This window comes from Ctenocephalides felis, unplaced genomic scaffold, assembly GCF_003426905.1.
Source record: "Ctenocephalides felis isolate EL2017-DRISC unplaced genomic scaffold, ASM342690v1 CF-g0.4_SCAFFOLD_02769, whole genome shotgun sequence".
Lineage (NCBI taxonomy): Eukaryota > Metazoa > Arthropoda > Insecta > Siphonaptera > Pulicidae > Ctenocephalides > Ctenocephalides felis.
In genome coordinates, this window is record NW_020538923.1 from 359 (window position 1) to 12,127 (window position 11,769).

The following is an 11,769-nucleotide window of genomic DNA, read 5'->3' on the forward strand; positions in this document are numbered from 1 at the left end:
GCTGCCGGACAACAGGCTGCTCGAAGTGGGTATCGAACCCGGGACCTCTGAAACAAGCCCGTCGCTCTTAACCGCTTACCTACGGGCGAGCCTACACGGACAAAATGGCATATAGGGTAAGAGCATACTAAGATTCTATTTTTTTTAAAAGCTATCCACAAATAAATCTTTTAGTCCTATTTGGGACATTAGTACATAACCCATTCGTCGAGCTCATAACCAAAAAATAGGGTTTTGGAACAAATGCAAGTCTCTTCTATTTAACAGTGGTCTTCTTTTGACCTGTTTTTAGTCACTTTGTTCATTGTATAAGTATGTCATTTTGTCCGAAATTGAACAAAAATGAATAATTAATCAAAATTTCCACCAAACACCTGATCATTGCAATAAAATTGATCGAAATCACTAATACTAGCATAAGTTAATTGATTTTAATTAAAATAATTACGATCATCCATAAAAATGTTTTCAAAATACATTAGAAAAACACGCTCAAAATAAACTTGTGACAATGACGATCAACATCTGAAACGATTTTTGGCTTTCTTCATATTATGGTCGCGGAAATGTTAATAAAACCAGTCAATTTTTAATTAAGTACTCTGTGTCATTTTGTCCATATATATCATTTTTCAGTATTTTCTCTACATGCTTGATTGAGTCTGAAAAAGTCCGTTTTGTCTTAAAACATTCAGATCGCCAATATTGTGTTGTATATTAGGGATTTAAATGTTGATACGCAGTATATAATAAGTTTGTTTGTTTGAAAAGATTTATTTGTTCCATATTATATTACATAAAAGAAAAAGTGAGTATACGAGGTCTGTTCAAAAAGTACCCGGAATTTTCGTTTTTTCAAAAAAATATTTATTTATTCGTCTACATTAATGTGGTCCCCTTCAAAGTAGTCCCCCCCAGATATAATACACTTATGCCAGCGTTTTTTCCAATTTTCGAAGCACCCTTGATATTCACTTTTTGATATGTCCTTGAGCACTCTCAGCGATTTTCTTCAATCGAGGAAAACCGCCGTCCTTTCATGGGTCTCTTCAACTTTGGGAATAGGAAAAGTCACACGGAGCCATATCTGGTGAATTTTTGCACTTTGCAACACTTTATTTCATTTTTTACGCAAAATTTAATACAAATTCTTGACTTTTCAATTCTTCCATTGTAAAAATCGCCGAGCTCAGAAAAAACAACGTCGAACCTTAGCGACTACCACAGACAAAGTAAAACAGTGAATATAGCTGAAAATTTCATCATACTTTAGGGGATGTATACCAACACAATAAAAAAAAAATTTTGACAATCAACACTCCAGACCCGCGAAATTTAATTATTAGTAATTCCGGTACTTTTTGAACACACCCGTATAAGATTTTGTATACCTATCATCTGATACTAATACAATTCATTGACTATATTATTTGAAACATTATGATTGTATAAATTAAATAAATAATGGAAGAAAAATCACAAAAAAAAACATATTACACTGTTGATTTTACGCAGTATATAATAAGTATCTACATTTTTATGGAACTAGTTCTTTAAAGTTCGAAAAGTTGGATTTGTCTGTATATTTGCTCTGCATGTTATTAGGATTATATTTATAGCATTGTAATAATTACCACGTTTTTAAAACTATTGTAACATTAAAAAAGTATTGAATATTTAACTTATGCAGAACATAAATATGTATACTATAATGTATTTCTATCCTACATTCAATTTTAATTCGCCCGTAGGAAGAAAGTATATTATAACACACATCGGCAGTTATAAATTTTCCTTCGCTATAATAAAATATATAGGTTAAAATACGTGGTAGCTTCAAATGCAGCGACATGAAGCGAATTCCATATATTATGACAATCTGTGATTCTGCATTGGCCTTGTGGTTTCGCCTTTGAATACAACCGCACCAATAAGCGACAACAAGATGTATGTAATTACATACATACTACTTTTCATAATATTCTTTTTTCTACAAAGTCCCGCATGAAAAAATACAGTATCAAAATATAATGCACTGGAATACATGCAATTGCTGGTGCAAATTATTTTACTTACATAAAAGGAATAAATTTCCAGATATTAACATAATATAATTTGAAAAGGTATATTTATTTATTGCACTTCCTTATATATATTTAAAAATATTTCTATTCTATAAGCGGTTTAATTAACTAATTTCAGTAAAAAGCCAAATATATTTAAATATCTAATCTCAAAAGCAATCATTTCTTAATACCTTGTTTCAATTTCCGTAAATGTGCTCAATTTTGGAATACAAATTCTAAATATAAATTGAAAGAATTTATATCAATAAACATCGGAATAATTAAAAGGGTTTTCGATTTTCTCAGCACAAACAAACAAGTAATTGCGTTGCCATAAATAAAGCCCTAACGATCAATTCGTTGTCTCGCGGTCACTGCGTCTCCTTACATTCAAAGGGTAACACCACTGTAAATTTTCCATTAATTGATTAACTCGTCAATCACACAAAAATCAATATTTTTAATATCCTTTAAGTATCTTTAGATGTAAGAATGTGAAAAAAAAAGTGTTTTTTCTACATTGCAGCAGCTACATTGCATGCCGCAGACGTCCTCGATTTCGCGAAAATGACTGTAGTACCTTATTTTTTTTAAATATTTCTCTATTTTATTACTTGAATATGCGCTAAATAACTTGCTCCATTGTTATAATTTTATTACCTCCACAAAAAATGACAAAAATCAACGAAATCCCAGGCCTTCAGAAACAATGACGAACAGTTCTTCCAAAAAGTTATTTGTAAGCTCATAAAATCGACTAGAAACTTATATACTTTGGTATATATAGCAATATATTTTAAACTAGATTTTGCATTAGAAAAGATACTAACCAATTTAGAAAAATATACTTTCAATCATGAACATTAACCTTTAATAATTATATGTGCAAACATTTCCTTCACTTATAAAAGCCAAGAAGAAGACAGTCTAATTAAACTTTAATTTTATAAAATGTGATGTAAAGTGGTGGCAAGTACACAAAATGCCAATCATTAACATGTGAATAAAAATCATATAAATCAACATTAATATTCCAAAATAGTGGTGAATGGCATCGAAATATTCGAGGAATATTACATGTCAAATAAATTTTTATAAATATTGTAGCATTGTCTAATATTTATAAGAATTATATAAACTGAATTGCAATCTGAATTATTTTCGATATACAAAAAAAATCGATTTTTAGCCCATTACTATAACTACCCTACGGGACTATAATAAACAAATTCAATCAATCAAATATAAATAAGTGCATTGTCTTATATTTATAATAATTATATAAACTTAATAGCAAAGTTAAAATTATTCATTTGAAGTGTATATAAGAGAGCCTTAGAACTTTAGCCAGAATTAAAATTAAAACCCGAATTATTTTCATAAAAAAAATTTGGAAAATAATTTTTTTTTAAAAATTTTCCAAAATTTTAAAAAAAGCAATCGTTTCATCAACACACAGCACAAAGTTTTTTGAATCATTCAAATCGGATCCTTAGTTCTCTCGGAAACTGCATTTTTTGCACATTTTGCTCGGTATCCCCGAAACGGCTGGACCTGCCTTTGCTAAAAACTAATAAGCACATCTCCCTACCAATAGCAATCGAATGTTTGTTGAACCATTTAAATCGGTCGAGTCGTACGCCCGAAAACGTGGACGAAAAAATGCGGACGTACAAAACACACACACACATTCATTTTTTCTGAGGTATGCCAAAATGTTCAGAAACCTTCAAAATGTGAAGATATGCAAAAATTTTCGTTTTCGTTTTTCAGCCCATTACTATAACTTACCCTACGGGAACTTAAAAATTGGAATCTAAAACTGCATTAAAAATAGAAATCGCAATAAAGAATCTGCTGGTGGCCTTAATTGATTTACTTACAATTAGTGATACTTAAGCATTTAACTACAGAAAATTTTTGTTAGAAATGTCTTACTATATGGTCACAGTATGTAACATTTGGAGAATAAAAAAATAACACTAAAAATTATTTCATCACCCCATCAATTGTTCAATTATTAAATTGAATGAAATTACTAATATAAGTATTCCCATTAATTGAATAAGTTTACTTTAATATTAAACTAAATAAGTCTAATTATATTGGATTATAACAAGGGTTGATGTTGTAGATCTGTGTGCTTGAAATTCTAACATGAATCTGGAAATTAAATAGTATAGTTTTTTGATAAATATATTTGAACAAATAGCAAATTTACTTTATTTATAATGATAAGTCTTAAAGATAATTGTACAAAAGATTCTGTATATCACGTAATGAGCCAACCAAAATGCGCAGATTCTAAAAAAGCAGCATGTGACATATCTGTTGATTTGTTGGCTGCAAATAATTTAATTATGAACTTGCCATTTGTTTGTGTAAAGTAGATATATGTTTGTTTACTAAAATAATAAGTTACAGAACGTAAAATAATATTAAAATTTTTTGGCACTCGAAGCATTAACACGTGGTAATTTCATAAAATATTTAATGAATCACTTCTCATAACAATAAGCGAAAACGTTAAAGCCTCCACGTGGTGGTAATTGCATGACAAATTATAATAGGAAAAATATTTCAAATCAAAATAAAAACAACACCTATTATCAAAAAGTGTTAGCGATAACTTGTAATAATATATTAGAATCTTATTACTCCAATAAGTTATTAGAGTATGTATGTAAATGTACAATGGATGTGAATATACATATGCAATAGTTACGCTATTGATTAGAATAAGCAATTGGAAATAAATTATTACCTATTGCAGAATAACTATATATAAATTATTAGGGGGCGTCCATTAATCACGTGACCAAGTTTTTAAGGATTTTTGGACCCCCCTCCCCCTTGGTGATTCATGATGATATTCAAAATTACCCCCCCTCCCCCAACCAAACATTACGTGTATTTTTAGCTATGTGAAAAAACTGTAAAATTTTGAATAAAGTAATTTATTTTTGAAAATGTTTGATTTTCTAAAAAAAAAAATTAGTTAAAAAATAAATCTCCTCCCTCCCTCACGTGATACTTCGTGATTTTTTGTAAAAATAAATCTCCCCCCTCCCTCAAAAAACCTCACGTGATTAATGGACGCCCCCTTAACTTCTCGTAGGGTAAGATATAGTAATAGGCAAAAAATCGAAAATGAAAATTTTTGCATATCTTCACCTTTCAGAGGTTCCTGAACATTTTAGCATACTTCAATCAGAAAAAATTGATGTGTGTGTGTGTTTTGTGTGTCCGCAATTTTTCGTCCACGTTTTCGGGCGCATGGATCAACCGATTTAAATGGTTTAAATAATATTCGATTCCTATTGATAGGTAGATGTGCTGATTAGTTTTTGTCAAAGGCAGGTCTAACCGTCACGGAGATACGGAGCAAAAAGTACAGAAAATATAGAGTTTTTGAGACAACGGAACATCCGATTTGAATGATCCAAAAGACATTCAATTTGTAATGATTGGGGGAAGTTGTGATTAGTTTTTGGCAAATGCAGGTCCAGCCGTTTCGAAGATACAGAGCTAAATGTACAAAACATGATAGATTTTGAAAGAACTAAGCATCTGATTTGAATGATTCAAAAAAGTTTCTGCTTGTTTTGACAAAATAATTGCTTTTAGAATAAAAAAAAATGTTTCAATTTTTTATTTTCAAAAAAAAATTTTTTTCAAAAAATAAATTTTTGTATATCGAAAATAATTCAAATTTTAATTTTAATTCTGGCTAAAGTTCTAAAGCTCACTTATATACTTTAAATAAATAACTTTAACTTTGTAATTCATATAATTCTTATAAATATTAGATAACGTTACAGTTTTCATAACAAACTATTTGGAAACATTTAATATTCCTCGAACATTTCGTTACGGTACGGGAAGTTCGAGCAATTGCCTTAAGGCACGATGCCATACACCACTAGTTATTGTATGAGAGCAATTTATTTAGAAAGAAATTATTTAGGACTTATTAGTAATAAGTTATTACAACTACAGCTCATTACTAATAAGTCTTAAGTAATTTCGTTCTAGATAAAATTGCTCATTAACCAAAAAAATTATACTAAAATTTGAAGATGAATTCGTTTGAAATTAAAAATTTATACAAAAATATGTGAATTATTATTTTGGAAAATGTGGAGAATATAATGAATACTTTCTAAATATACAAAAAAGATTAGATTAAAATATTATTTTAATTCAAACGTAGTTTTTTTGCTTGAATTTATTTATTAATTAAAAGATACCGTCATAGATAAAAGAAGTATACATATATGTATTGATACCGTGCATTCGCAATTATTATTATATTGCATCAATGTGTTTGTTAAAGAAGATAACTTTGATATGGTATGATATAATTAACATAAGAAAACAAATTATTACGCACGTATATATAATTGAATATAATTTCAATAACGTTTATTAAAAGTTGATCAAAGTCTATAATTCCTATTTTCGGTATAATAATAATAACAAAGTACAAGGTTTAGGATGGATTCAAATTATAAAGCCATGGTTGGCATTCAAATAAACACGGTATTCAGGATATGTAATTTACATTACGCAGGACATTTGCGTCATGGTCAGTTTAATTAACGTATATTTTACTCAATTATAGTATTAGTATAACGCTCTTAATAAAATTATACACTTTTTACAAATTTCAATAAATGGCAAAATTGTCATCACAATCAAATGCAAAAAATTACCAACATTGTGAATATTAGCATTTCTCTAATAATAAGTTCTATAAATTATGGTTTTACTATTCATAAAATACTAACATTTCCAATTATTAATAATTTTTTGAATGTGATTCTGATAAATTTGCCTACATTGATATTTGTGAAGTAAGCTTTCTACTGTTTGTATTGGATAATGTTTGAAACTTTGAAAAGGCATTTTTCTTTTACTTGTTGTATACACCGTGAGAGTAATGAAATTTGATTTATAAAATTTTTTTCAAAATTTGTGAATGAATTTAACAGTTAACTAATTATTCAATTGAACAATTGAACAATATCTCCTCTTGTCATTTCTCAGATAGGAAAACCCGTTTATTATATATTTACTATTGACTTCACACACAGAACTTCAATCTAAATTTGTCAGGTTCATTAGGTATATTTTATATAAATCTGCACCTACATTTCGACGGAAACAACTCTCCAATTGACCGATCGCGGTAGTTAGGCTATATAACTTTTTTTCGAAAATAGAGAAAATAACCAAAATCTAAGAGTGAAAAAATATTATTTGTATATTTTAACACTGTGTAATTTAACTTTACTATATGATAACATAAAAAACATCTATAATTTTCTATTGTTTCTTGAAATAAATTCGATAGATCCTTACGTTTCGAGTCTCGATCTGAGTCTTCTTTCAATGTTAACTTCCCGTAGGATAAGTTATAGTAATCGAAAAAAGTAGAAATGAAAATTTTATATATCTTTACATTTCAGAGATTCCTGAACATTTTGGCATATACCTTAGAAAAAATGGATGTATGTGTGTGTGTGCGTGCGGATACAAATTTTCGTCGACGATTTCGCGAACACAAATTAACCGATTTGAATAATTCAAAAAAACATTCGATTTCTACTTATAAAGAGCTGATTAGTTTTTGGAAAAGGCAGATCTAACCGTTGCAGAGACACGGGGCACAAAGTGCCAAAAATGGTATTTCAGTTTTTGAGATAACAAAGCGTGCGATTTAATTCAAAAAACATTTTACTTGTATTGAAGTGAACAACTGGTAAAATTTTTGTAAAGACAGGTCCAGCGTCTGCGGAGATACAATGAAAAAAAATGAAAAATAAGGCCATTAGGCGGTTAAAACCTAACATTAGATATATGTACATCGTATTATCAGATATTTTATAAACATTTACAAATTTTGGGTACATTTATATGGGTTCCGTACTACACGGCGCTCATGCGCATTAATATTTTGTCCCCAAATCAGCTAAGCAGAGCAATTGTTTAGAAAAAAATGTTCAAAATTTTCAAAATAAATCAAAATTCAAAAAAATCTAAATATAAAAAATTAAATTTTTCAAAGTTTTGCAGAGTTTTTTCAATAATTTAGTTATATTTCAGTACGGGCAGTTCCAGAATTTGCCTTAAGGCACGATGCCATGCACCACTAGTTCTTTTCCATTGATCATATTTTTCATGTTTGTGTCTTAACTTGTGTGATTTATTTCCACTGAGAAATAGTCAAATTGGGACTAGAAACGTATGGATCTATTAAATTTATTTTAAGAGTTAGTTACCGTTTTCTTTCTATTTTATTATTTGAATGGAAGCCTGTTAAGAAGTATTTTGTTTAATCAATATATATATATATATATATATATATATATAAATATATATATATATATATATATATATATATATAATTTGAAAATATGATAGAATCATAAATCTCAAATTTGTTATTTTTATGATTTTATACTAAATGAAAAATCACTTGAACTTTTTCCTGTTCAAGGAATAGAGTAAATAGAAATTTGGTGTATTGTGTAGGAACACAATAGGATTAAAAATTGTATCAATTATATAATTGAATCGAAGTCTTAATTGAAAGTACATAAATTCGATAACTGCGGATTTAAACGAAAATGAAAACAAAGTACTGTATTACATACCATTTAGTGTCCAAATATGTGATGGCAGCGAATGTGCGGCATATACTCTGCTAAGGGCACCAGCTTCATCCGCAGAGCTGTCGGTCTCGGGACTGGCAGAGACTTCAAAGGCCCCCGAAACTGACGGAATTGCAATCGTCTCGTGACTTGCTTGCAAATCAGGCACAGAGGATAAGGATCGCGCTCTTTGACGGTCGTTAGATGACACTTGAATCCCTGGTAGGGCCCTTAACAAACTAAAACCGGCTGAATTTGACACAACTTCACTGCTACTGCTCGCCGAAAATGTTCTCGTCCGGGGACTTTGTCCGCCATTTGCGGTACTAGCCTTCGCACCCATCACAAAACGATATTAATGTATTTTACACGAATTGTCACTAAGCACTTTAGGATTTTTTTGTGTCATCAATGTGTCTCAAGTCATAATATAATTAGTAGAATACCACCCGAAAAAACGGGCGACATTTTGTTAAAAGATTTTGCTGCACTATCTATACATATGATTTTCGTATTTATTATTGTTATACCGTACCCTATTTGGCGGAATGACTCTGCTATGAAATTTTGACAGCAGCAAGTGAAGTATGTCTCATGACTAACTCTTTCCTCTTTCTTGTTGGTTGAACTGACATTCACCTTGGACTATATAAACATAAATTTAAAAATTGAATAGACATGGCAAATTCAAAAACACTTTCAAACTTGCATAATTAAGAAATTTGTGAGTAGTTTAAAACTAATGTCATAGTCAAATAAATTTAATTATTTGTAGAAAAATTATAATTAGAAAATAAGGAACGTTTGACTATTAACGCACTTCTAAATTTATCACGGGAAGCTCATTCTTAGATTATTTCGATGACAATAATATCTAATAGGCGATTTCATGTTTTTTGAAAAATAGTATTGCTGACAGATTATGTAACGTTCGTGAATATATGGCTACATCATTCATATAGATAGACATTTATTGGTTACAGAGTTAGAGACATTTGTTCGGAGGTTACCTGTCACAACTTGCCACTTCAACAGATCCAGTTTCTTTAACAAGTCAATGGTACGCATGTGTGATTGGCAATGGCGTCTGCCACGGTAAATATCCAAAAATTATAATGAACTGACACGTCAATCTTTTATATATTTAAATAAATAATTTTTTACATATAAACAAAATAAGTAACAAATAAATAGAATAACAGTTTTAACATATGTACTCTTATATTCAACGTGTAATATTTTATAATCGGCTCAACTATGCAAAAAGAAGTAAATTGACGTGCACTTGTCAAAATGACATTTGACATTAGCTTTAAAGAATATTAAAAAAATCATTATTTTATTGTATTTTAGGTACCTCTTTTAGATGACGACACAATACCATTTGGAGAAGAAGATGAAGTCAATGCTAGGAATTCAGGAAAATTAACGTATGATAAAAGTACTTTAATAGGTTAACTAGTCTTCCAAATATTTGATATCATCTGTTTGCAGGCATCCTTATGTGACTTTCTTCCACCTGTTTTTTCGCTGTTCTTCTATAGTAGTGTACATGCTCTGCGGATGGTTTAGTGACAGTTTTATTACAAGTTTTGTTTGTGTTGTCCTGTTACTGTCTGCTGATTTTTGGACAGTTAAAAATATCACAGGACGGTTACTAGTGGGTTTGAGATGGTGGAATTACGTGGACGACGAAGGTGTATCGCATTGGGTGTATGAAGCTCGAAAGGTTGTTAAGTATTCATTTAGTCATACACTACCTAACCAAATATATTTTGAACTACTAGACCAAATATATTATAACAAAATATTAAAGTTCTATGAATCCATATATTAATAACCTCTTATGTTTCTAATAATTTCAACATTCTATTATTATACCCTTTTTCAGGGAATGATTCAGGGTCGAGTGAATCAGAGGGAATCCAAAATATTTTGGCTAGCACTTGTACTGTGTCCTGTTGTGTGGGCAGTATTTTTTATAATCGCACTTTTTGGTTTTAAATTCAAATGGCTGGTAAATATGTTATAATATTGAAGAATTTACATTTTTTCTGTTTGATGTTGATTTCTATAGAATATAATAATTTAAATGAATATTACTTTTCCAATACAGAAATATGATTCTATTAATAATATTTAAAATGTTTTTAAACTAAACTTTATATAAAAATATTTAATCAGAAGATAGCTTACAACTCTGACTTGTTTGAAAGTTTAAGTTCCTGCATGTCTAGCCATAATTAATGTTTCAGTTATGAATTTCTGTATTTCAGAACATAAAACGTCAACAATTACAAATTGTTTATTTGAATAATATTTCAATTGCTTTCTTTTTTAGCTTTTAGTTCTAATTGCACTTGCTTTAAATGGAGCAAATTTGCATGGCTACATCAAATGTAATTTTGGAGCAAGTAAAGACTTGGGATCAGTTACGACAGAATTCTTCAAAGCAAAATTACTTCAAAATGCTGTTTCATTTATGAATAAACCAGCACAGCCTAGTACTGCACAGCCGACTGGAATAGTATAGTTTAGTCAATTTCATATAAGATACACGTGATCTATGTTTTATATTTTAGAATTATATTTATGCTATTTTTAGGATTTATTATAATATTAATTAATACTTGTACATATAAATATAATTATAATGAATGTTTAAGAATTTGTAAAATATTTGAATATTAGATGATTATGCCATTTATTTATATGAACCAAAATTTGCATTTATTGCGTGCTATTCCAAATACCTTTAGTATTGTCATAATAAAATATAAAATATAATACATAATTTTCTGGATTTTTTATTGACATATCCTGGGTAATATTTAATTAACTTTAAAAATCCGATTTGCTAATTTTATGTTTTTTCAATGTTTCAAGCCATTCTGAATCAAATTGGACCAAATTTGAAAAAAATATGTGTGTGTGTATGTGCTTCTATGTGAGCCGATTATCGACCTATCGCGGCTGAACCGATTTAAAAAATTTAAAAGCCTTTCGATGTAACTTGATAAGGATTAATAACGGACTAACGTTTATCA

At 29.3% G+C, this 11,769-nt stretch overlaps 2 protein-coding genes across 5 annotated transcripts; one reads left to right on the top strand and one right to left on the bottom strand.

Annotated features, from left to right (window-relative positions):
• Window positions 1-8,717: 8,717 nt before the first annotated feature.
• LOC113381285 lies at window positions 8,718-9,289 on the bottom strand. Its single transcript, XM_026620237.1, has one exon. It carries the CDS (start codon window positions 9,063-9,065, stop codon window positions 8,718-8,720), a length of 348 nt encoding a protein of 115 aa, XP_026476022.1. The 5' UTR covers window positions 9,066-9,289.
• Window positions 9,290-9,783: 494 nt separating this feature from the next.
• Window positions 9,784-11,260, top strand: LOC113381289 (uncharacterized Golgi apparatus membrane protein-like protein CG5021). 4 transcript variants are annotated; one of them, XM_026620244.1, is made up of 5 exons: window positions 9,784-9,817; window positions 10,076-10,152; window positions 10,217-10,454; window positions 10,614-10,739; window positions 11,064-11,260. In XM_026620244.1, exons 1-5 carry the CDS (start codon window positions 9,803-9,805, stop codon window positions 11,253-11,255), a joined length of 648 nt encoding a protein of 215 aa, XP_026476029.1. In that variant the 5' UTR covers window positions 9,784-9,802; the 3' UTR covers window positions 11,256-11,260. The 4 variants fall into 4 exon arrangements, with proteins under 4 accessions (XP_026476029.1, XP_026476026.1, XP_026476028.1 ...); XM_026620241.1 differs by having other exon boundaries at window positions 10,217-10,451; XM_026620243.1 differs by having other exon boundaries at window positions 10,217-10,451; window positions 10,626-10,739.
• The last annotated feature ends 509 nt before the right edge of the window (window positions 11,261-11,769 follow it).

Coding starts and splice junctions, on each gene's coding strand:
- LOC113381289 (XM_026620244.1), top strand. Junction 10,455..10,613: donor TGTATGAAGCTCGAAAGGTT/GTTAAGTATTCA, acceptor ACCCTTTTTCAG/GGAATGATTCAGGGTCGAGT. Junction 10,740..11,063: donor GTTTTAAATTCAAATGGCTG/GTAAATATGTTA, acceptor TTTCTTTTTTAG/CTTTTAGTTCTAATTGCACT.
- LOC113381285 (XM_026620237.1), bottom strand. CDS start 9,065: ATGGGTGCGAAGGCTAGTACCGCAAATGGCGGACAAAGTCCCCGGACG.